Genomic DNA, 27,943 nt, shown 5'->3' on the forward strand with positions numbered 1-27,943 from the left:
AAAGTTCACATATTTATTATAATTTCCATTTAGTAATTTCATGTATTTCACAATACAATTTATTTTCATTTAAACAAGGTGATTGGTTATTAGTGTAAGTTAAAGCCTCTACACATATGTCCAATCCAATTCCCTTAGTAATCACTTCAAAATATGTTGCACTAATTTATTTTTTCTATTATAACGCGACAGACTCATAACTTTTGGCAATACAGTTCTACATCGAAAAATAATAAACAATAATTAAATTCAATTCTTAGTAATAAGAATTCTTACTTTTCTTAATTATATTATCATTATATATTTTCTGAAATCATTGAATTTTCGATAGGGTGTACCATGCATTAATTGACAGCAAATGTGCTATACCTTCACCGCTTTAAAGCTCTATATATTAAATATGGCAATTAAACATGTACAGATAACGAATATTGTCCAAACTCATAAAAAGTTGAATCTCTGCTTTCTGTACGAATTTTTCTAATATTTTTAGAGTTTTATATATGTTGTGAATCTTTAATATATATTGTTTTCTTATATATTTATATTAATAATTTGGATACTTTTTAACCATAAGTATAGCTATGGGGCTTTTGTTTAATATTCCACCGCTAAAGATGAATATTCAAACATTTAATTCTTAGTTGCAGATGCACTAATGAAACGTATTCAAGTGCAAATATTTACAGTGTTCAAGCTACACCTAACTCTCTGTATTGTGCTAGATTATAATTTGTCTGTATCTGTAATTAACTGCGACACACGATAGCCAATCATTCTGTATAAGTAAACGTATAACAATTAATTAAAGGAAATATATTGTGCACTGATATTATCAGATATGTTTTAGTTTAGGTAAATTATAATAACTTTTTATTAAGGATGGGACCTAATTAAACAAATGTCTATATTATTGGCAATATTTATAATTATTATTCATTGTATGCTTTGTTACATTACCATGAACAAAATATATCCACCAATCCCTGATAAAGGGTCAAAAATACCTGTATCTAATTCTGGTACCTTTGGCCCTCTATCGTTAGTTATTCTCATTTAATTTCAGTGTTTTATTTATAGAAATAAATCCCTTAACGATACTTCGAAAAAATAGTACTGACATATGAAATAGTCGTAGTAGTAATGAACGTAGGTGTAGGTACAAGAACTGCTGGAGTATTGTTTGACAGTTTCTAAGTTTCTTGAAAGTTTGGGTCCGACTCTCCGAAAGAAATTTACCCTCTACGCGTCGTAGCAGTTTCTTTAGAGTAAATAATATTCTTTTATTTATTACAAAGTTGAGTACCTGTGTTGTTACTTTACGAGTTTTTATTAAGTTTAGAAGTATTTTTAATGTTTATTGTAAGAGGCCGCCAACAAAAAGATATCAGATACTTTCAATTCATAATTTTAAATGTCTGTGTTTTGTCTATTATGTGTTATTTCAAAGTAAACATACTAAAAAATACATGTGAGAGAAAAAATATGGAATTACCATAATATTCTATATATTATGGTATATATAAGGTATTATGGTTACTTCTCCAATTGCAAAGGAAACAAAATGAAATTACATGTATAAATAATATGTTTTTAAGAAATAATCACGATGATCAGTTGATGTCTTTTTACCTCTTATGTAAAAGGGCTCGTTTGAAGTCTGGACAAATAAATCAGTGAACGAGCTCTGATTAAATGGTCCCCTCGAATGCACAAGCATTTGATGTGGTCTCGCACACGGTTCAATAAATTTTGTATCTACACGGAATACACTTTAAGTTTATATTGCGTTTGTCTCATTTTATCTTTGAACATCTCTGACTGCTGCAACCTAAGCAATTATCTATTCTAATATTACGATTGGTCTGTACCGACATTCACTTTGTGTCTCTTTAGATATATGATTCGATTGGTTCGCATAACTGGTAATACTAGGCAATGTAATGTATTCCGAGTGTTAATAAATAATTCTTTTTATATAAAACCAATATTAATCGAGTTTTATTTTACTGTACAAATGATTTTTCTTGCATTTGTGATGGTGATATTACCATTTATATGATTTAAGGCAAACATACAAAATCTTGTGCCCAAGTGTGTGTGTGTTTTTAACGAGACTGAAATTAAAAATATTATAAAAATTAAAACAGCCACTAATACTAATTGTAAACTTCCAATATTACTACGTTGTTCGCAACTTGTTAATTTAAAAGTTTTAGAAAAGTAAACCGGCGTCGCTATCAGCCGGATCTCGCATGTGCTGCAGTTCACACGGCTAAGTATACGTTTAGAGATTCATAGCAGAATCATGATGCTTCTTTTTTAAGTAAAGTATATTAACATAATTTGAAATGCGTGTATACGGGTGTAAACTGTTTATCGATTTGACTGAACAGACTATATAGTTTGCTGTTTATTTATATACGAGTATGCCGTGCGTTAATTGGATTCAAAACAAAGAACAGTTGCAACAAAATTAATTAGTAAAGTAAACCATTATTTAACGTGTTACTTACGGCAAAACGTTGTTAGTTAAATGTCATAAGCTAGATGCGCCTTCACAATTGGCAAGTTGGAATAAAATTGCAAACAGAAATTCCATTTTACATTTCACTTCGCCTCAGTTTCACCCGTGACCTGTAGCAACTATTGTCAGAATATCTTGTGTTTCGCTCTTCGAAACATTAACCACGAAGCCTTTTCAATTATGATAATTAAACATTTGTGAGCTAGTAAATTTTATTTTGATCACTATATACATTTCGTTACCGTAAATAAATAAATTTAAAGTGACAGGCTGCTTTAATGTATCAAGTCACATTAGTACGAATGCAGAGTTTACTAAATTAATAATATTAAATCTATAAAATCCTTAATTATTTAAGTCGACTACTATAAATATAGTTAGGTTATTAAAATTGATAAATATTTCATACATATATCCAACGTGGACGTATTCGTTGCAATAAACGTATAGCGAAAGTGCAACAGATAATAAATAACTTATTTAGCATTGGCAGGTGGTGAATTACTGCGCTCTTGGTATTATTGTGGTTGGATGGGATTACTCATATGTATATTTTTATTATGAAAAATATATTTTAAAATTGAATTACAGTAAATTAAAGGTCTATACTGTACCTTGCAGTGGGCGTCTAGTAGGTGACATTAATGAATGAAATTAGAAATATCTCCCATCAATAAAATTAAAGACAAGTTATAAAATATCATGTATAAACAACATTGCCAAGTACTTTATAAGATCGCCCCGTTTTCCTGAAGCGACCTGCCCTCAAGCTTATTAATGTACACCTGTTAATGAAACGCGAAATGGAACAATCTTACGTAACCAGCATGAACTAAAGACTAGGGATAGTAATTTTAGGAAAATGTTTCATTTTTATATAAAAGCTAAGCCAGATTTTTACTACAATATTTATCTTCTATATATAGTAAAATAAAAGTTTTTTTTTTTGTATTTCCATTATAGAATCGTAAAGTATTCATTAAATTATGTGATGATCTTTAGTTGAGATCAAAGTTGTTGTGAATGAGTCCGTGAAGGTTTCTGAGTTGTTTTGTTTTAAAAAATTAGAATGACGCAAAATGAATTGGATATTTGTGTAATGTCTTTCATTTCACAAAATTCAATAATTGCTTATCGACTTTATTAAGAAGTTACTTGTTAAATTAAAAAAAAATCTACCTTAATTTGATTCAATCAGAATTAGAAAACCAAGTCTATTTGTTTTCATAAAAATAGCTAAAACCAAACAATGATTCTTCAATTAAATGTATAAAAATCGGTAAATTAAAAATTCCGTATTTTTAACCCGCCAAAAAAACAGTCGGGCATAATTTGATACGTGTAAGGAATATAGTTTTAAAATATTCATTTTTAAAATTTGAATGTTTCCTCATGTCTCGTGCCAGTAAAATTTGTGCAATATGCTTTCAATTACATTGATAAATATTAAATCGAATTTTACAAGGTATGTCTTGTATATAATTTATTGAAATTGTTAGCGGTTTTATACCAATTGATGCAAAAGGAATATCAACAGATTTCCATTAATTTTATTTCCATTGGTTCATTTTCGTTCGCTGGTGGCCGCCATTAAGTCAAACGTACGCCACATAATTGGTTTACTAAACTCAAATTAAATTCTGTTTTCACATTTTCATTTCACCGTAATTATTTCTGTCATTATCAGTAAACAGTGAACAGTAGTGCAGTGAAGTAATGAATATATAATATAGTTAAGTTAATAATACTATGTGAGTTGCTACCAACCATGAATGCACTTGGCTAATACAAATATTGATGTATTTCATTTTAGTTCCAAAATTGGATAAAGGGATACAAATCGTTTTAAAATTTGTTTGACTTTTGATAAATATTAGTTATTAAAATTGGCTTCAGTAAGTGAACTACTACTTTTACATAATCAAAATATTAGTTACATTTATCAATTGCAAAAAAATCAGGCATAATTTAAACAAATAGACCAAAAAAATGGTTTATTTTAAATCATTTGCCTGAATTTTCGTTTATTTTAGTTGAGTTCATTCCTTTTTGTTTATAAATCACTCTGTACAGCACTGAATAATATTTCAAACAATTTCCCTTACGTAAAATTTTGTATTTAATATATTTATTCACTTTTTACATTGATTTAGGCGTCAGCAGATTCTTATATGTTACATTTTACACGATTAGCATAGCAGAATAATTTCATACTTTAATGCTATTAACCTTTTGTAAGCTCATCCACCAAAACCATATCTTACCGTCATATGATGCAAAAAAACGACATTAGAAGTTAATATAAATATTAACTTTTAAAAACGGCTCATACGGCTCATTTGAAATCTAGACAACTTTTATTCCGCCTATTATCTATGACCTAGCATTCGTAACTTTATGAATGCACTATACTATCCCTGTTTTCAATCAAGAAACTTGAAGCACGTCTTGAGTTTTTGACAAACTAAAAATATTTTCTCATAATTATTATGGTACAGAAAGCAGACAAAAATGAAACAAAGTTTACTTACTTTCAATGAACATGTAAAATATTTTTGTATGTAAAATATGTTTAATTTATCTCTATTATGTTCTTCTGTATAAACATTAGTTAACAATCTTTTACATAAAGCTCATTTTATTCTGTACCATCAGAGTAAATTCTCTAAACACACCTGCACGGGCCTGAACAATGATATTGTTGCTACTCAATGAATTTGTAAAGGGATATTTTTATATAACTTGTTTTGCTGAAGTAGGTGGTAAGAAACATTGCTGGATACATAAATTGTTATTAAACTAAATATTCAGAATAAGGTTATAAGACTTAGCTCAACTGTTATATCTAATATTTATAAGTAAAACCTGTACAGGGATGTTGTAGTCGCTAAATAGTCTATATATAAACTAACTTATTTCTCAATATTAAGTGGGTTTATTGCTTTTAAATATTAGTTTCATAATTATTTAAATAAATAGTTGGTGAATTGAATATATGCGGGCTTTGAACTTGAAATTGTATTTAAGAGGCAATGGAAAGCGAATTTGCCGTCTCCTTTATTGTGTCCTTTGATGATGTTGACACTATCTTGACCGATACGAAGAAGGCTTCAGAACTAAAATAAAATTTAAACAAGAACGGTGTGCCTGGCTGGGACATCTTCATTTTTCTTCTTCATTTCATAATATCTGTAGCTATAGAACTAACATAATGTATTTTTTTGCTGCTATTGCTATGGAGTTAGTTATTAAAATTTACAGTTGTTATTATAATTTCAACAAGATAATAAATTTGAATTTAGAATTATAAGCCAATTTTTTAAAAAAAAAATAAAGAATCTATGTAAAGAATTGTCTAGCTTAAACTAGTAAATTTATTTACTAGTTTTGGTATTTATTTTCATACACATGTTGATGATAGCAAAAAGCCTACTATGAAATGGCATATATCATTAAAGGTTATTTGATATTTTGAAATGTTATCTCTTCAACGTGAATAGCAAATCAAACAACCATCGATCGGGAATACGAAAACATTTGAACTTTATTATTTACATATTGCTTCTCTAATGTATTTCTGTTAATAAATCTTTTTACAATTTTGCGGTAACGTTAAGCGCTTAGTAATTAAAAAATTAGAGAAAAAGCACCTTCGAGTTTGTATGAAAACTCGCGATTTAGTCGAAGTTTAGTTACTTTTAAACTACAATATAGTATACAGATGTCTTTTTGTGTGATGATTTTTTGACATCTTGTACTTAGTGACATGAAGCTAATGCAGTAGAAATTATAATGCTTTGGATTAAAAAAAAACGCCGGTCAAACACACCCTACTCTAAAGGTGCAAGCTCAGAACTATGTAGCTGATTGACTTACATCTCACCAATATCTCTTTATTTTTGTTGAGCGGCTAAAGATATATGTAATCTAGCGATATCGTGATTAAAAGAACATCCCTTATTGAATAATTGCGGTTAATGCTTCCAAATAGTTACTTCAATCTCTTCAGCGGGTAGTAGTAAACCTTACAATAAACAATGCCCTTACAATCGCTCCATCATCTTATTAAAAAATTTTGCCACAATCTGAGAACATTGATCAATTTACGTCCGCGACTTTATCATCAAACTCGTTTCGTGTGGGATCCACTTTTCGTCACAAGCTTTTAAATTTAAAACTGGTTTGGCTTCAATTACATTATAATAAATAATCACGAACAAGTACACGGTGCATTAGGTTTCTGTCATGAGCTGTGTGGTACCCAAACATCGATCTCTTTTATTTCCACAGTTTTTTCAAATGGATCAAAACTGTTATGTGCTCAATTTTTAAATCTTCAGATACGTCGTTACTACTGATATGCTGAATTTCATCCACATTTTGATCAACAATATCGTTTTCCGTAATTGTGTAACCAGAGCGAGGTGCAACTTTGTCATCGAAATTCCCAGATTGAAAACGCTTAAACCAACTTTGTGCTATACTGCGTTAGGTCGTTATGTCACAATTTTTTTACAGTTTATTTTGTGTTTTTTTTCCATATTGAAAGGAAATTTTGAAAGGTGTATAAAGTTCAATTCACTTAATTTGACAGTAAAAAAAAACAATTAAAAAATTGTCTAAAATAAAGTTTTACAAACTGGATTTTTAATATGAAAATGTATCTTTGTATTGTTATCAAACACAAAATTTATTTTATTATCAATTTATAAGTACTATTTGCGACGAGTTTTTGTTTCATTCATGCATGTATTGATTTATTAAAAAATGGTTCTTATAAATCCATTACTTTTATTTTATAATGGGAAAAACAAGAACAAAGCGTAGAAAATAATTGAAAACAGGTTTTAATTACGTTCCGACTTGTTGAGGAGAAAAGTGCAAAACTTTAGTGCTTTTTCTCGTAACTGTAGCTAAAATAGTGTTAAATTAAAAGCGCTTATTATTATATTCTTTCAGACTATGCTTATTGATTTTATAACTAATTTAATGTTAAGGTAAGGTACTTTTCGAGAAACACTGATATAGTATAAAAGTTCTAAGTGAATTGTTACGTTTCGCTTAACTCGGAGAAACCTCAAAAGTAGTCTTTTAGTCATATACGACGCAAATACGAATCGTAGGCTAACATACTGTTTCTCAAATCAATATCAAAGGCGTTATATAATAAAAAGTCATAAATAAACAATAAACAAACTGAAACAAAAGGGAAACACGAAAACTTTATTGCCACCTAAAGTTTTTTTCGCAGGACGCTATAAAATATTAAACTAAATTTAGGTGTTGCATAATAGTCAGTGTAACTCGTGCTATTTTCACTTATATATTTTTTTTACTCTTTACTCTACCTCAACAGATTATAGCTTTTTAATAATAGCACATAAATTGTATGTAACATTATTTACTTCATTTAAAGTAGGATACACTTGTTGTATTATTGATTTAGATTTTAGACTCGCCATAAGGTAACAGAATGTGAAAATGTTCCAAAAAATTTTTGTTTCTTGAAAATTTCAATCGATTGGCGTTCAAATTTATATCGTAAATAATAGCAGCATTCATCGTGACTAAAGATGTTTTATTACGCATAAAATTGTAATTTTTGGTAACATATATTATATAATATTTCTCTTCAAAATACTTCTCTAACACATTGTTATTTTTATTAAGTTCAAAAAGCGTTAAATCTAGTTTCGCCAAAGTAAACATTATATTTTGGCAAGGATTACTATCATTCATGATCTAGTGTAATTTGGAAAATAGTCTCAGTCAAGGGCTTTGAAACGTGGTGCAGAAATCGTGCTCGATTCATAATTTCCAGTACTAGATCTGAAACAAAGCTCGGGAATATTGACGCAGGTATCTTGTTTGTGTCGCTGGCATTTGCTTTCAGATTAGTTCCGATATATCTCCCCATTCATTTGATCCTAATCTACAAGAATTAAAGGCACCTGTTGTATATTGGGTTGAAGCAACTAAAAAGTTAAACATGTGGAAAATAAAAACGTATAGCAATTTACTTACTTGTTTACTCGTTTGAATTTCTTTTTTGTTTGTAAGGGTAATTGTTTTATATTATTAGATGTTTTTGCATACTCTATTACAGTATCCAACTTATGCGGTATAACCGCGCTAAATAAAATGACTCCTTAGCATATTTGATTGTACCAACTACGGATAATGTATAGCTCAGGTATTAACATCGCTTTTGACTAGACAAATTATAAACCTAGTAATTTAATATATATTGTATGTAAATGTTTTAGATAATTTAGACATAAGTTGGAATAAAAGAAATGTTAGTAAATATATTATGTTTTATTCTAATGTGTACATGGAAGAACATGAAACGTGGACTAGCGTGAATATTTGTACTTTAAATTCAATTAAGGCGTTAACAACAGAAATAAGGTTTCATACGTTCATATATACGTCATAGTATTTTTAACTCATAAAAACTTTATTTATATTCTACGAAATCTACGAATGTTGATTTACGAGTAAAATTTTTAAAAAGTAATATTTTTAATCAAAATATATGGCAATGGATTTTCGTTAATCAATTTTACTTCTATTTTCAGAAGTTTAAATTGATTGTGGTAAAGTAAGATATTAAGAATAAATTGTCTATTATATGTTTGGCCAAGTTCACGACTGTCGGCGACATAATTTTTGAACTCCAGGAAATGTCTACTCCATTATTTATCGCTCTTAATGGCCGAAGGCGCGCTAAGCGCAAGTGTTTTTATAAAAAAAAAACAATCTGGTAACAATATAGCAAAACTATTACCATTTGTTATTATAACACAATTTTTTCAATTGAAATTCCATTGAATTGTCAAATAAATTGACTTATGAAGATATATTTTGTACTTTAGTTGTAGTGTAGTATAGTTAGTTACTTAATAATTTATGTTGTGCCCTGTAATAGTGAAGCATCAAACATCTTTTCTTTCATACATCTTAACTTTTCAAGCTAAGGAACTTCATGATAACAAGAAATATCGTTTGCTTGATTTATTAGATAAAGAATAATAACTTCTTAATTTTAAATATGCATCAAGGTAGTCTTTAAATAAAACCTTATATACATTAAATGGTTACAAATTCCCTTTTGTATACCAATAACATAATCATTAACTTCCGTTTAACTAACTAACTAAAGAGAAATTATACTAATTTAAAAAAATTACGTTATCGACACAGCATGTTGCTGATATGAAGGTAGGTATGCATGATGTTAAAATTTTCCGCTTAATTTCCCATACATTTTACAATTTTTACCTCGAAGCAATTTTATTTTTAATTAACGCTGATGGCAATTGATGGCAAAAGCTCAAATGGGTGGTCCCATATTTAATCCGGGAGTAAATATTTGATTGATCAATTTAACTGACTTTCGTTATTATTTTAATACGTATTACTTTCCTGCTTTTTTATTTTAGCTTTTTAATTTTATGGGAAATAAAGATATATTTTAATATTCCTCGCGTAAAATAATTAACTTTACCTAAGGTAATAAGCAGAGACATCTATTTGTATTATGTCAATATGAATTACTAGAGGTTTTAGCGCTTTGCTTCAATTTGTGTCATACCTGAATGTGCATTTACAATTTGATTGATTACACTCCTCCTGCATCACCATAGAAAATGTAGGTTTTAAATTAATAAAACTGTAATGATGTAATATTAGTTATGAAAATATAAGTGATTTAATAATAGGGATCCCACCTTGCAACTCGCTTTACAAAATATAAACATAGATTCTTCTTCACCCACTTATGTGTGAATTGCTTCTATGCTAGCGTAGTGAGTACTTTGATGAAACCTGATATAGAGCATAACATTCCTATGCCACAAATATAAAAACAAAACTGACCCACCGTTTGTGCATTGTTATCACAGATTACGTTCTGTTTAACTTCCGCAATGATTTTATCTCCCGTCTTATATAATACAGGACGGACTTTTATCTATTAGTTTTATCTTATATGAAATAATGTATATATATTAGTATAAAAATCTGTGATTTTTTTAGCTTTCATGCCACGCGAAGACAAAATGGAGCAAGATATAGCGGAAATGCAAATTCATTTGCAATTCCTCGACTCTCTGTATAGAGCAAGACAAGAAGATCTTATTGCTCTACAGGTAAACTTTTTTATTCCTCTTGTTTTTATTCGGGTTTAACATATTATCATAAAGATAATATTTTTAAATTTGGAAAATTGACAAAAATAAAACACGTATCAAACTGCATTCATTTTACTTGAGCAATACTAGTAATATTGTATTAGAATTGCTGGCGTGTTACATTTTTTCTTCTGAAGAATACTTGAGCAAATATCAACATGATGTTTGTTGTAGTTCCTTTAATCTTTTGGATACTAATGAGCGAACATGTCTCATTAATAACGATCTATGCGTGAATGCTTACAGAATAAAGTTCTGGCCAGCCGCGGAAACTACACCCCGCATCAGCAGCCGCAACCATATCATGAAGCCGTAGCACCCACCTTAACGCCAGAACTAATGACCGCTCTAAAAAATTTCACGGGTATGGTATTTATCTATTTACGTTCATCATTTTAGTATTTCGATTATTTTTCTATTATCTATACTACTTGTCACAATAATTCATACGCATTATTTTTTTTTATCAACGTAATTATGTATTCTATGTGAGCTGTTATTATGACATAAATGATTATTTTAGTCCAACGCGAACCGTTAAGAACGCGGGCAGCGCAAGAAAGGTTATTGTGGAGATCTCAGGGGAGACCTATGCGTTGCAGTGGGCACCTATCGACTGGCATGATGATGATGATAATAGTATGACCGGTATCGCTATACCGCGCGTTTAAAAGCGCGCTTACGTGACGCACATTAAAGTCATATAACAATAACGCGGTATAGCGGAATTTGCTTAATTTCGAAAGTGTGAGCAATGTAATACCATTTTATTACACTAATTAAATACTATTTTATTTTGCAAAAGTTTCAAGTAGTACATTTCTAGTTTAATATTCTTTACATATTACCGCTTAATGTTTCATGTGATTTAAAAAAAAAATAACAAACTGAAATATTATGTGCAAAGACGGAACAGAGCGTCTTATTATATTTCTTTATTATATATCTTAAGTTATTAAATACTTTTTTAATTATTTTCATAGTGTTCTATTATAATTCAATTGAGCAATAGTCATGTTTAAAATAATATTGTAAAAATGCATCCAAGCTGTGAACGTTGTTTAAATGTAACTTCACAAAAAACTTTTTAAAGATGAAAAAAAATGTATTTTCGACGTATTTTATAAATATTAATCTTAAAAACTTGTTTTGTAAATAAATGTATGGGTAGTACAATATAGTAATATCATTAGTTGATTCGTATTAGCGCAATATTTTTGATGTAGTACATTTTACATTTAATTGGTATGTAAAAATAAACCACTCTAAGCTTGAGATATAATTTTCCGCTTGAACTCCATAATAAGATTGTCGCTTCAAATTCCTGCATTTCCGCCTACCTTTAAAAGGCTTTAAAATATTTTATGCACATAACATACATTGCTCAACTCTCGTGGCTTGAACCGCGTAATAGTTTCACCTGTTATTTATAGAAATTTACAGATTAATTTTACCAGTGAGATAACCTAAACTGTCGTTTACTGTAGATATTCAAGATTAATTTAATTCATTATAAGATACAGTGAATCCACCAGGATTGTATCTAAGGTGATAATTATTTAGAGTTTATAACGACCATTTTATATATCGGCTTTACAACCTTATGGAAAGAAAAAAGGTCAAACCTTTTAACATCAAAGAGATTGATAAAATAAGATATCAGAGATTATCCTTATTATAATCATCGACAATCACAATGAAGAGGACCAAACCTATAAATAAATAAATTGTAAAAATATCCAATGATAAATTAATAAATAACAAACAATAATCTCTGAAACAAAACACCATTCAAACTTTCCGGACCTTAATATCTACAGCATGATTTAAGTTCAGCTAAATAAGCTGAATTAACAAAATCATTCAAACAACATCGAAGCCATTTTTTAAATTACAGCCGAAAGTAATTTTTCTGAATAAATGTATATGTAATGGAATAATGAAAAGTAGCTAAACATAAACGAGAGGGGAATTTGAAGTTTTTAAATATACTAAAAATTTAACTAAGTTTCACGTAATGAATATTTTATTGTTTCTCAAAATTGTCGTCGATTTGGTGATTAAATCCATGTATCGTTGGGTACTCTTTTCGGGAGTCTTTTTTTTCTACAGCGCTTTCGAACGCGCTTGCAGTGGCTGTCGCTTCTCAGGGTTCTTGACATCGATCTTTACGAAATGTCTATTGGCAATAAATGAACTTCGTATATAGCAAAGTCGAAGCTGTAAGAAGTATCACGTAATAATTCACAGCTGCCAGTCGAAACTTGGTTCTGATTATCTGACGATCATCTTTTTCCCTACGTTTCGTCCTCTCTCATGTCTTGTAGGCAATTTTTTTTAATAAAAACACCCAATGTGAAGGTAATCTGCTAGTTTCAAGATAAAAAACAAAAGATTCAAATTTCATCAACCGTAATGCAACGGCGCTTTTGAGCTTTGGTCATTTATATATTCTTTTAGTACAATATATATGTGTGTGTGTATATATATATATATATACTCGTATATATATATATATATATATATATATATATATATATATCATCACTAAAATATTACGATCACGTTTTAACTCGCTAAACTTCATGTTAAGTCTCATCAAGTTAAGCTTCATGACAAAAAGACAATCAAAGACATCGCGATTTTGGTGCTGAAAAAAATTAAAGAATAAAAATTTTTCCGTCTTCTTAATGAAGCTAATGTGTAAACTGCGTAATGATGTAAAATGTGCCTGAATAAATTAGCGTTCAATTAGAGTTCAATTCGGAGCTTAACGAGTGACGTCAGATTTGAAATAATATGGTTATTACAATTTCTTCACAATCTATACATAACAGAACTCACAAACAGTTAAACAAATATTTTATTCTTGTTATCTAACAAATTTTAAGTATTTTTTTTTAGAAAAGAGGATTAAGGCCGGACTGTATCAACAAGTAATTGCTTATACCTGAAGAAAGCACTCCGATTTGCTAGTATATCAATAATTGGTTGTTCTTTTCGGTTCGATTGCCACTTGAGATACAGCAACGCTTTGTTATGCCATTTTACTTGAGCATTCTGTGAATTACGTTCTGAGTCGACTCAATTAGTTGACTGCATTATAAATACATACTGAATGAATATTTATCTTTGTCTTGCCAAGCGAATTTCAATCGATTTTTGTTTATTTTTACCTACCTATCATCTATTTTTATGGACTTTTGTGCAACTGCGGCTTTTGTCAATTAGTTTTAACTTAATTAAGAAAAGTTTATAGACATTGCATTTTATGTACTTGTGTCATTACAAATTTGATATGCGATGTAGATGTACCGATGACAACTTTTATGGTTACTTTTATATTGGTTACTTATAATAGTACACTTTTTCGATTATTTTTGTGAGAAAATTGTACGCTGTAACGCGTTTCAAAGAAAGCTTATTAATTTATCGACAGGAACAAGAGCTGCTCAAGGTGTCCAACCTAAGAATTTGCAATTACTTCGTACTCCGTTCGTCTTCCAATTGCTTCCTCATTTGATGAACGACCCCAACAGCCTGCGACCTTCGTATCACATGAAATCGGATCGTGCGTTCGTCGACGTCGTAGTGGGTATTCCGACCGTCAGAAGAGATAAGGAGAGCTATTTGTTGATAACCCTCACGGTGAGCTACGACTAATCATATTCATTGTTTCTTGCAATTTGTTCCTGTTTAATATTTTTAGTTATTTTTAACCTATGCTCCTATAAGTATTACTCGAACATTGCTGTGCAACGAAGCACTCTTGAGAAGAGATTGATTCTAGAAGTAAAAACGTTAATCGTATATTTTATGTTATGAGCTATTTCAAGTTAAAAAATGGTTTCTTACGTCTTATGATGTATGAAATGTTCATAAAAATGTATTTATTGATATTCAATTAAAATTTAACTGCAGCACCTGATCAACGGTTTGACGGCTGACGACGCTAACTCTACACTAATTGTCGTGTTTGTTGGCGAAACAGATTTGGAGTACGTCTTAAACACCGCAAAACAAATTGAGACTACGTAAGTATAAATTAAGCAAACATGTTCCTTCAACACCAATTATCCCCGTGCGTATCGATCTGCCTCCACGTTTCCTGTTTCGACCTATTACATCGTTTAACAGACGTATTTCTAATATATGTATATTTCTGCAAGTCAAAATTATTTTTATCCACTTAACTATAAATTAATATTTGGTTATTTTCATGTTGAAAGTGACGATACTTTAACCACGCAGACGAAGACAACGTCTGCGTGGTTAGTGTATCCCGCCAAATATCTTACTACAAAGGAATTTATTCTATACCATTGTTTTTATATTACGGCTACCAACGCTTTCTCATCTGTAGGGGAGAATTAATATCCTTTAACTTTCCACGTAAGTGCGTGCCGGAACCAACTGCATCTTATTCACAACCTCTCCATAAAACGGGGGCATGAACTTCTCCGAGTTCCACATCTAGGTGCGAAAAGAACCGTCAGAACCAGTATTCAGAAGTCTCTTCTCTTCTCTCAGCATCGGATCATATCTTTGGCTCCACCACGAACCATTGAGGAGGCCCTGGAGGGTGTTTATACATTAAAAATATGTAGATAAAGTTACAAGGACCGATAAAATTCCTGCAATTCAACGCATCAGATAGAGGACGACTTGCATTTTAAGCAGCTTTTCTTCGCTTTGAAGGCCTCTCTATGAAATTCTTGTTTAACATTTGCTTAAAGCTATGTAACCAGAATAAGCAAGCGTTTTAGGCTTTTGTTTGAACGCTAATTAAAATTTGACGCTTAACTACTATTACTTGCTACAAAGCTTGTAATTATTTTAAATACTAAATATTTTCTTTAATCTCTTAAAGAATAGAAAATTTATACTATTAAAATTATATTCATTAATAATATTGTTGTACAAACATAAAAAATACTTTCTTTATATGCCAGAAAATTAACTAAAATTAACAAATAATATTAACATTTCTTAAAGTCTTCTCAGCTTTATTTCAATAAAATAATTACATAACTGACATGTCCTAACTTATTTTTACAATTATGGCTATGTACTTTATGTAAATACAACTTGAGTATTGGTAATTTTATTCCCTAACATTATTTTATATACTCTTCCTTAACCTCAAATTTTTTACTACTATCTACAGTTGTTCTAGTCTTAATATGATTTAACTAACATTGTTGAATAAAAAATTAAAAATCCCAGTGAAGCATATTTTCAAATTAATTTAAATATTACTGGATGAAATTTTTATACAAATACATTTTAGAACAAATCTCCAGTGTAAAGGCTTTTGTTTTTCGTTGGCACAGGAACGCGTGTGATGAAATGTGCGATGCTTTATTTTAATGAGTAGACAGTATCTCTTGTGCTTTTACCAAATTTCTGTAATTATCCTTCACCCATACACACACAATCACACATACGTATTTATATCAAATAATCTCCAGTTTACTTTATCGAACCCATAATGTCTATATATTGAGTTTTTTTTACCTAAATTAATATTTTTCTAATATTATGATTAATTTAGTTTGAATATTTACTTTATTTACTAGGAACTATTTTCTCTAGTCTAATTTGAAATTTTACTTGTAATAATTGCGTTTTTACTTAATAAATGAAAGAGTATATTTAGATATATGGTAATTTTTATTTAATACAAATAGTTATGAGCACAGTATTTTTTGAATAATAAGTTGGTTATTTACCTACTATGCAAAGCATGAAGCGTTATGTAGGTATCTTATGGATGAATGGCGACGTTGTTTTCACTTCGTAAACCATTTGCGTTGAAAATATTGTAATTAGCTCTACCATGTACGCAGTGTAATTGTAGGTGGCTTCGAAAAAGTTCGTTTGAGTATCCAATTAATTTAACCTCAATATAAAGCACATTTACAGTTTAATTTCATTAAAACATTTCAGTAACTAAAGTAAAATTAAGTATTAATTTCTTTTTGTACGCTGTAGAATTTCATGTTTATATATAATATAAATATTGTACTTATAAGTACTTAATTATAAGTACTGTTCATTATACAGAACAGTACTTATTAGTACTAAACTCTTATCCCGATACCTCCGGAACCACAAGGCTTAGAGACTTGAAATTTGGTAGAAATATTCCTTTCGCCTACGAGTTTCCAAAAGGGAGTTAAGGATGCATTCCGCTTTACAAAAATACCTATTTTCAGACTAAATGTCTCACACAAAAATGTCATAATTTTGAATGATTTTATTTGTTAAAATTTACCACAAATGTTTTTTATGAAATAACAAATTTAAAAGTTAGTGCAGGCTACGCCAAGCGGGCGGGGGTGCCAGTAGTAAAAATATTAAAAATATACAATATAAGTATTATACATATTAACGTGAATAAGTATTTTTATTACATACACTATCAGATACGTAAATTCATTAATAAGTAATGTCACAAAACTATTAAAATGCACCAGCAAAATACTGATTACCGTATTAAATTAATAATTACATTATTTCAGATTTCCGAAACAAGTAGAAAACGGACTTATTGAGGTTTTAGCTCCGTCTCAGTTTTACTATCCGGACTTCAACACCATTGAAAAATCTCTTGGCGATTCTATGAAGCGAGTTAAGTGGCGTACGAAGCAGAACTTGGACGCTATATACCTGATGTCGTATGCACAAACGAAGGGAACCTTTTATCTGATGTTAGAAGACGATGTTATCGCTAAAAATAACTACATGCAGGTGAGAAAATATTTGTCTACTTTTAATACTGTGTAAATTAAGATATTAGCAATGCAGTTGTATTTAAATAAACAGTTTTATCAGAGCTTCGCGAAATTAAAGGTTATGCGAATGTTATTTTTTTTACTTCTCGTCTGCTAAGCGTCATATACTTCTAATCTACCTACTTGTAATGTCATATCATGCCGATTTAAAACATTAATATTATTTTGTTTACTTTTTTAATAATTAAAAATAAAAAGCGGAAGTTTGACAGCTTTTAACAATAGCGTTAATTAAAATGATCATACTCAAAATATCTATATCCAGTTATTTATGCCCCATGAATACACACCCCGTGATTTATTGTACGAAAGCCGTATTAACTTAAAACTAAATACGAGCGGTATAGACGCTTCGTCATAAAGTAAATTAAGCTCCGTTCCAGTTAACGGATACACGTTCGATAACGGATACGAAGAGAGGAATTAAATTAGGATCCAATTCTAAAACGAAGTTGTCGGAATCCGTCGTAACTGTGACGTCGGCGGCGTCGGCTCCGGCGCCGTCTCGTCACGACTTAGTACTTTAGTCAGTAAGAGGAGACATCTCTAAACACTATTTGCACTGTAATTACGTTAAAACGATTTGATATTCTTAATTCATTGTCTTGACTTAAGTTGCACTTCTCGATGACATTGTGCGTTTTACTACACATTTAATTTATATAATAATTAAGAACTGTTGTTAAAGATCATAAAGTAGGTAAATTATATTCCTCTATGCTCCTCGCAAAATACCAAGGAGAACATAGTGCGTCGATCGGCATATCCGACGCTGTGTCTGCGAACCTACCATAAACCTACAACCCATAGATTGTCCAATACTGGACATAAGATTCCATTATCATTGCGACATCCAGTCCAGATTTTAAATATGACCGGTCGGAAGCGCCTGCATCCACCGTCTTCTGACGACATTAACATGGGCGCTTGATAACTTTGGAGACGTCTTACGATGCGCTCCGTTGTTTCCACCACAGAAACTCACAGCCGCTTCGCTTCTTCAAATTGCTATTGGGGATATTTTCCTTCACCCATAGATCTCCTTTTTCCTGATTCTATCTTGTATAAAAATCCCGAGCATAGCCCTTGCCATAGCTCATTGATATCGATAAAATATATGAGATAAAATTTAGGAATCCACACGGTCCTCTTGAAATTTATATATTAACTAATTTTTGACGTGTGGTTTATATTCTAACAGTAGTTATATCGCTGGCCCCTGAGTGTATTATTACTTACGCTACTTACAATTGTTCGTCTTATCAATTTATTTAATGTAGATATTCAATATTTGCAATTTTGATATCGCAATCGTATACTTTTTGTATGCATACTAAATAGATTAAATTCAGATTTTCATAAAGAATAATAATGTGGTAATATTTTGTTAACTAATATTATTGATTTCAAGAACTTTCTACTATAAACCAGTCTCTGGAAAATTTTATGTCACTTAAAAGTTACTTAAAACAGTGCCTCAATTCAAAAGCTAGTAGGCAGGGTAATTCTCTCGCAAAAAAGCTCGCTCGTATGTTTAATTCATTTCGGCCTTCACCGGCAAGCTTACAATAGCTTAACTCGCCATTGTGAGGGCTACGTTCGGGATTCTCCTACAAGATCGAATCAGGAATAAGTAGATCTTTAAACGAACCAAAGAAACTGAAGTAGTCTCAGGAATCCACGGGAAGGCCAATGTCCAATAGAAAATTTAATTAATTTTTTCACTTTTTAAGACTTATCTTTTTTCCAGGAAATAAAGCAGTTTACTGCGGTCACCACCATATCGACTCCTAATTGGTTTTTCCTTGAGTTTTGTCAAGTCGGGGGCATTGGAAAGTTATTCCGATCATCAGACTTGATCCACTTCATCACCTACGTGCAGCTGTTTTACAAGAACATGCCCATTGACTGGCTGCTGGAGAGCTATCTCGCTGACCGTGTCTGCACAATAGACAAGACTTCGGTAAATAAATTTTATTGTCTGTTTCATGAATCCTGTATATTATGACCTCGGAATATAGTCCGACTGCTAAATGACACAGTTATAATTATTGCTTAAACCTTAAATTTAATAAACATTCTCTTTTTTTAGTTAAAATAAGGATTTTAAAAATAAAATTGAATATCCTTTCATATTGCTGGGTTATTTTACTTCTTTCATAACTTTGGTATTTAACCACAGAATGTAATAGAAGTTCAAAGTGATCAAGATAAGTGGCACTGCTAATATAATATTTGTAAAAATATGATGAAACAGGATCAAAAGAAATTAAGTAATTTTCTAAATGCTATGCAGTGAGTCATAAGCAAATTGAAAAATATTGAAATCCGAGATATGTTTATTTTTTTTTGTACAATATTTCATAAATATCATTTTGTATTAAGCCACAAAAGTACGAATAATTTTAACTTTTAATTATGCACGAAATAAATGCTATTTCTCATTACGTTTTCAGAAAGTTTGTGGCAAGAGCAAAACACAAATTCGTCCGAAGTATAAAACGTCCCTATTCCAGCATATTGGCCTCTACTCTTCGCTTAAGGGAAAGATACAGAAAGTGAAGGTATTTTTATTATCTCTATTTATTCTCTTATACTCCGCATAATATTGAATATAGGAGGCGTATGTATTAGAGACTGATTTCTTGGCATTGTCAGCAGAATCATCGTACAAGTGCCGGATCTATCACGTTGTACGCAGAGAGGCCGGGTACGGTGCTCAGGATGCAATGCATTTAAAACCAACCTCACTGACCACACTCCCCTCGTTACATAACTAAATTTTAAATAATACTACAAATAGTACTTTCGAACATCGTTGCAGTAATGATCTGATATTTGACTGGCTTAAATCCTTCAGAGGGTTTTAGAAAGATCAATTCCATACTTCTGCCGCATACAAATTGACTATGGATTTATTCCTAATGATTTCTTGACTATGTCATAGTAATTACTCACCTTAGTTGTACAGTCTATAAATATGTCTAGAGAACAATAAGTTCTCTTAGTACTGCACGTTTTAATGTTCTTGAAAATTGGATAAAGTCCGATCTTGAAGACGTGACGGCCAAATTATGTTGTTCCTCATATCCTCCATCATAAGTGTCCAATCAGGAGCTGCTCTCAGGATAGAATAAAGCTTTTGTTATATTCTTATTTCTTAAACTTCTTTATATAATTTTCTTAAGACATGAGTTGTCTACATATGAGGAGTTTCAAATCGTCGTTAATGTCTTTAATAATCAACAAAACTTCAGTAGGCATGCGTTTTTGTGTAAAATTTGAATAAAGTTAAGTTATTTATAATAAGTCATTGTCAACAACTTATTTGCATTATATTTATTTAATAAAATAATGGCAATGCAATGTTGTGTTAACTTTTTATTATATACTCTTAACAATTTCAACAGTTTTAAATTTTCCGCATTATAGGAATTGACCGTGAAATGTTTAAAGATTTATCATAGCGCGCACATCAGACGTTAGTAAATAAACTCCTTGTTTAATTTTTCTGGCACAACTTATCTACTTGATATTCATGATTAAAGAAAGTTTTTTCACCTTTATTATTTCAAATAACATTTGTAAAACTTCAATTTGATACTTTTCAGGATAGCCAATTTGGAGCTGTACCAACATTTTATCCTCATGTCAATCCACTGCTGGAGTTCATGAGAACTGATATTCAAGAGCAAGGAGAACACACCTTAAAGAAAGCCTATGAAGGAGAAACTTTTTTCTGGGGTATAAAGCCAAAGAAAAACGACTTAGTAGAGTTTTGGTTCGATAAGCCGATATTTATTAAGAGGTATATTTATTTATTTTATTTACCAGCTGAAAAAATAAATGAACTTATTTCACATTGACGGTTTTATGTATTGATTAAGTGTGAAATAAACATTAATTTTAGAATCGGTAAATTAAAAAACCTACAACTGAAAAACAAAATGTTAAGCGCGCCAAGTTCAGAGCGCACTGTAGAATTTTCTATTGTCATAAAATATTCTGGAATCATTCAAGTTTCTTCGTATATACGTATCCTCTTACGTAAAGTGGTGCACCAAATTACACAGGAATATTTAAAATTAAATATAAATCATAAGTAAATACCACGATTTTTTTGTTGTAAATATTGCAATGTATTATGTCATGATGAATAATTAGATTATCAACATTAACATTTCTATGTGAAGAAATCTTTCGTTATGGTTCTTCACGCAATGGATTTTTTATGTTGTAAAATGTTGAAGGCGTTGCCCGAATCGATACCATTGCTTAAAAGTTTATGGAAACGATATTTTACAAATGAACAAGGATTTTGGATACGTATATCCAAAATTCGTCACATTTTTTGCGTTGGTTAATGATAACATATAATTCCAACTAGGGCATAAATGCGAAGGAAACTATTGTTTGACTTTTAGATTGTAATGGTAGTTTTATGAATTTCCGATAAAATAAAAAATCGCATCTGCGCACGAATTGGTCTCATCCGTCTCACTCTTCCATTTATAAGTTACTTTTACAATTAATTGTAACTCAAGAAAATGTTTAGAGGCTTCACTTCTGATCATTATCCAGTCTCTTGTGAAATCGAGATATTTGGACAGTTATAAAAAGTTTGAAAATATTGCAGTCTCATCAAATGATTAACTGAGATGTTTTTGCTAAACAATATGTTAAATATTTATCGAGATGACGTAGTATTGAATAGAAAAATGATCAGGAAGATCTTTATTAAAATAATCTCTTCTGTTTATAAAATTCGTTTTTCTCATAAATTTAATCTCTCCTTAATTAATTTCCGTCGACACTTTATTACATATTTTCTAAAATCATTATTTAAACAACTTTAAGTATCTGTGTGTATCGCTAATGCTTATATTAAGACTATCGCTGTTACTTTCACTGCAATTAATCTACAATCTGGTTTACCGACAGTATATGTAGGTGACATAAAAACTACAAAAAAATATCTAATAGTTGTAAAAGTAAGCATACTCCATGCTCACTTTACACGACTAATATCGAAACACGTTACATTAGGAATTATTACTAATGTATCTCTTTACGCATAAAAAATCTGTCAGTCGAAGAATGAAGTGGCAACAACAATTCATTCATTCAAGCCAGTCGACAGACGCTCACTGCTTAAGCCTTTCCCAAAGATCGTCACGTTGACCGGTCTTTTGCTGCCCGCAACAATGACTTCTCGCGACCTTGATCTTCCTTAGTCCACCGAGTGGGGAGATGTCTATCCACGCCAAGTCTACGTCTACAACTGTCATCAAATGATCAAAATTTATTAATACTTTTTTTTGTTTATTTACAGCTTCAATTTCCGGAGTGGGAACGTCGATCACACGTCCGACAAGTTCTACGACACCGTGGTAGAAGTGGTGCCTGCTGGCACGAACAACTTTACCGTGGTGGGATCCTTTGATGAATTTGGACTGGCTGACGGCGAGATCAGCAAGGAAGCTGGACCGTTTGCTGCTTTGCGTCTGCGAGTCAAGAGCGACAGCTTCTACTGGGTCATTCTTAGCGAGGTCCGTCATAGTTTATCGCTTGTTTTGAGTCTTGTAAAATTTCCTCTGTAGTAGTATTAAGCCCGCTGTAAGTGTTAGATGTAAAGGTCCAACGTCTCTGCTCGTAGCTTGATCTACTTGCTGATTGGGAGAGGTTTAATATTCGGACCTAAAATTAAAGAATACAGTGTTTTCCTCGTGATAATTTTTTTCATTATGCGTGCGAAGCTATGACGATAAAACGGCATTGTAATATGGTCTTCCTATTCGGGCCCCTTTTGCAAGCTCATAGATGCATGAGCAATGAAGGGGCTATGCTCAATGTTTCTTTACGAATTTGAACCAGGATTTAGGGAATCCGTAGACGAATGAAAGTAATCGAAATAGTCCAGCGGATTTTTGAGTTGCAGTGACAGTGGGCAGGCCCGCCAGCCCGCTGATAAATGCGTATGCGGCAAACAATGCAAATCACACAACCGACACGGCCAAATTACTCAACACGTGTTTCACCCCTCCACGGGGCATCTTCAGGAGTTATGTTACACCGATTAGTGCCAAACACAGAGTCTACTACGAGACTCTGTGTTTGGAAAGAACTGGGGAAGTGGCTAAGTATTGGTATATGGTATCCTTTTCTTGCTTAGGATGGACTTCCGCGAGGTATCGCCTGATTCCATTAAAAATTTATAAATAAATATAACCTTAAAGAAAGCAGGATTTATTGTACCCTGTATTCGCAAAATTCCACAATATAATGCCAATTTAATTAAAAAAAGAATTGGCTTGAGCCTTTCTATAATCATATCCTATAACTTAAAATAATGCTACAAATACAAACGTCGCCTGATCTCAGCAGAGCCTACAACAAAGTCGACTTTAAATAATTATTTTATTTATTCATAATATTATGTATTATATATTATTTGAATATGCGTTAGTTGATTATTATTTGTAAAACAATTACTAGAAGTAAGGGGAAATGTTTACTTTTTTTAGATTGAGATCAAGACGTACGACGGGAATTCATCAAAATGACAATTATCGAAAACACCGTGGGAAAGATTTAAGAGTCTAATGAAGCCACCGCATATCAAGCGACATCGGATGAGGATTCGTCCGTCTGGGGAACTTTACTATACAACTCACATTGACACAAACCAGTAAAGAGGATCGACTTGGCACCGCAGCGGACAACGGCCATTGGATTTTCCCTTTGCACTTTGCCAAATATAAAAGAGAATTTTTAACCGACTACATTGACTACCTAGCTTTGCTAATTTATTAAGTTTTATTTTTGAGTGTTTATTATATATTTTTTTATGCTAGTCAACTTTTTGACATATTATAACAATTATTTTCTATTACTTTCATGGATTGCCGGTTTGGGAGAAATGAATTGTTTTATTTTTTCATTCTCTTATTTTTTTACTTTGTCTTTTTTTTTTGTTATAATGAATATTATTGTTAAATAAAGTCCTCAATATATGCATGTGAGGTTACCGCGCATTAATACGCAGTTATATATCAGCTTTTGATGTTAAGAGACAAATTATCGTAGAAAAAATCACTAACAAAAATCTAAAAAAAAGTAGAAGTAGGTTTTAAGTCCCAACGATTTGTGTGCATAATAAATTTTAAAAAAAACTTAATAATATTTACTAGTGATAAGATGTGACTTGAAATTTTTGTTTGCACCTAATTTCATATAGAAAAACAAAGTGTACAGGTTTTATTTTAATTCAATTTACAAGGAAAAAAGTTAGATGGATATATTTGGCGATTTTTCAAACTAACATGAAGGGAGTATACAGGGAATACAAATTTAACTTAACAGTAGCATCTTTTAAAATAAAATAAATTGCAATTTATGTTTGCTCCGTGATGTATTCGTTACTACGCCAGTACAGCTCTTACCACATCGCAGACGCCTTCGATGCAGCTCAAGGTACACGCTGACATATGCCAAGTTACTAACAATACGTTCAAGATATTTATTTCATAATACGTAGAAAAGCTTGTTATATTTTATTCACCACTTGTTATATTTATGTTTATACCTACTAGATAATCAAAATATTGATAGTTACAATGCGTTACATTCCAATTTCTATGTGTATATGGCTATATTAAAAACTCGTTAGGATTGTATTGATGTTATGTGTAAGGTTTTAAGATCACACCTCAATGTAATGTAATTGATTCATTACTATGCTGCTCATTACTATGTTCTTCGAGGCGCCGCAAAGTCGTATTTTATTTAAAATCTTTCTTCCTTCACTAGGCAATCTTTGGCTGCTTATGTCTTCTTTGAAGTTGTATCTATTTCCATGTATTACGTCCTTGATTTTTCTTGTACTGTGTTTAAAGTTTGTTCTTTAACTTTGTAAAACTATTGATGTGACGTGTAATTAATGTAAGTAGTTTTAATGGTCTATTTATTGATGTCTTAGTATTAAGGATTTTGCTTAGTTTTCCATATTTAAATTTACAAAAAATTTGGTTACACACATATTGTTAACAAGAACCAGTTTTAATTTATTTCATTTGCTGTTTAATTGAAATGAAATGAACTTAAAGGATAGATGATGTTAAGTCTACAGGGATAAAGGTGAGGCATAGTTGGGAGTTACCAATGGAAAGTAAATGTACGGAATAGCGGATGGAAGAAGATAACATAATAATTTTTAGATTGTATATTCGTTCGAGTCAGTATTTTGGTATAAAGTATAAAGAATCCTACTAATGGGCAAATTTACAAGCAAATCTGTAAATTCTTTACTGATAAAATGTTAACGTAACACAAAACGGAACCGATATCACTGGCTTTGATTGTTTTGTTTTAAATTTTCATTGCTTTTGAATGTCATTATACATTTTTGATATGTTAATGTTTAATTTATATCATATACACAAAAAAAACAAAGAAATCAAAATTCAATATTTAACACATAAATTCGATCCTTGTTATATGACGTCGAGGTGAAAGTCGCTCCGTTGGCTACGCGTGCACGCATGAATACGTTAATGGGTCCGAAACTATTTTTTTCTTTGTTTACTGATCCCTGTTTACACATTGTCAGCGAAGCATTTTACATTCTTGCACGCAACTGTTTTTCGAGCAGTAGTAATTTTTTTTTCTCTAATAATTTAAAGTAATGTTCTCATTTGGTTAAATTTGTACTGTTTCATAACGTTTGGTTTCTTTTTTAAATTCGCTGATATATCACTCGGTTAACATTACAGAAACCTATAATACCATCATTAATTATAATAATTCATTTTATTACGAGCAGCGTAAACCGTGTCATTCTATATGCAGATATTATAATTATTTTGCAACTTATTTTCGATCATTATCATTTCATAATATATTTATAAACATTAATAGGTACATGTATATGTATTTATATATGCAAGTATGTATATGTAAAAGTATTAACAATTTAGATTCAGTAGCACAAAGTACCAATATGTTTAAATATTTCCTAATAACAGGGTTGCAATATGTACTATTAAAAAGATCTCTATTTAACATAATTTATTTTTAATTATATTTAATCTAAAAGTGACTAACAACGTTTTAGAATTTTAAATTTAACTATTATGAAATATGAACGATTATTCAAATACCCATTCCTTTCCCAGTCAGAATCGATTTAAATTAATAATACTTTGTTTTAATGAATTTGTATTTTGGTCAAAATATCATGAGTAAAGTTAAGAAAGGTTTTTATTTCTAAAATTATATATTACATTGTATATGCCAAGTTTTGTCTTTAAAAATGACATTTTGTTCATTGTCCACAAGTACACGATAAGTGCAGTCTTTGAAAACTTAATTATATTTTAGTTTTATTTACTTTTTTTAAATAAAGTTTACTTATTCATAGTAATATAATTTTGTTCTCATCGCTTCAAATTATACCAAGAAGGCTTTATAGATTATTTTATTAATGCCTTAGCATGTACATATATTGAAAGAGGTGATATCGATGAACGTCGAGTAGAAATCAGGGTTATGGATTACGAATTATTCTCACTTTGTTTATAGTGAATTTGTTTTTTTATAATCTTGGGTTTGTTCGACAAATCGTGGCGGTAATGAAATACCAAAGATTCTTATTTAGCACCGGAAGTATTGCATAATGTTCTTGTTTTTGTTATAAACTGTTAATACTGTCAACATGCAATAAGAATGCTTAGAAAAGAGGTAACGTGTTTATTCTAAAATAATAAAACTGTTTTTAATGATGTCTTCCATCTTGTATATATTTCGATTTATATACAAGAATATAAATCGAAAATATACAAGATAGAAGACAGCATTAAAAAAAGTTTTATTATTTTAGAATAAAATTTGTATTTATATCTTAGCATCTACATGAAAAATGTTTTTATTTAATTGAAATGGTTTTCTTGGTAAATCTTCACTACAAGATTAAATAATGGTATCTAATTTATAAATAGTTATAAATTTTTAAAAAGTTGTGTTTGTCGTCGTGGTGGTTTTTTGTGTGTAGTTTAAAAATAATAATGACATTATTAGTCTAGCACTTTGATCAACAATGACAAGTTATAACCTAAATTTACTTAGCTGAACATCAGTTATACACTCACAATACAATAAGGGAATCAAATTAAGTTACAAGCCTGAGAAGGAAGAATACTTCGTTAGTAATAGAAAATATACAAACAAATTCTAGCAGGCCATGTTTCTTTTCTTTTAACGTAAATTGCCTTTAAGACGAAAAACCGCTCTTGGATATTTTCAATAAATACACGAGTGTGATGAATTCGACGTTGGGATGGATTCTGAATCACAGTATTGTAAAATATATTTGAACCAATAAAAATTAACAAATCTAGTCTTAAAGTTGATCAAAGACGTTTATTATC

At 30.6% G+C, this 27,943-nt stretch overlaps 1 protein-coding gene across 5 annotated transcripts in view; it reads left to right on the top strand.

Annotated features, from left to right (window-relative positions):
* The window catches only part of LOC137930611 (alpha-1,3-mannosyl-glycoprotein 4-beta-N-acetylglucosaminyltransferase A-like), a 74,677-nt gene extending 47,342 nt beyond the window's left edge, over positions 1 to 27,335 (top strand). For 4 of the 5 annotated variants that reach the window (XM_068774964.1, XM_068776190.1, XM_068774274.1 and 1 more), the window contains exons 3-12: positions 10,568 to 10,680; positions 10,969 to 11,086; positions 14,162 to 14,370; positions 14,644 to 14,756; positions 17,247 to 17,475; positions 19,270 to 19,482; positions 19,976 to 20,083; positions 21,131 to 21,327; positions 22,852 to 23,068; positions 24,044 to 27,335. In XM_068774964.1, coding sequence (XP_068631065.1) covers positions 10,568 to 10,680; positions 10,969 to 11,086; positions 14,162 to 14,370; positions 14,644 to 14,756; positions 17,247 to 17,475; positions 19,270 to 19,482; positions 19,976 to 20,083; positions 21,131 to 21,327; positions 22,852 to 23,068; positions 24,044 to 24,082 — 1,556 coding nt within the window. In that variant the 3' untranslated portion in view covers positions 24,083 to 27,335. The remainder of the gene's footprint in view (positions 1 to 10,567; positions 10,681 to 10,968; positions 11,087 to 14,161; positions 14,371 to 14,643; positions 14,757 to 17,246; positions 17,476 to 19,269; positions 19,483 to 19,975; positions 20,084 to 21,130; positions 21,328 to 22,851; positions 23,069 to 24,043) is intronic. The other variant, XM_068776264.1, reaches the window with a different exon arrangement.
* The last annotated feature ends 608 nt before the right edge of the window (positions 27,336 to 27,943 follow it).

The sequence above is a fragment of the Battus philenor genome, unplaced genomic scaffold (genome assembly GCF_028537555.1).
Source record: "Battus philenor isolate CCGP_79_NKW_IND1 unplaced genomic scaffold, ilBatPhil1.0.hap1 SCAF_1, whole genome shotgun sequence".
NCBI lineage: Eukaryota > Metazoa > Arthropoda > Insecta > Lepidoptera > Papilionidae > Battus > Battus philenor.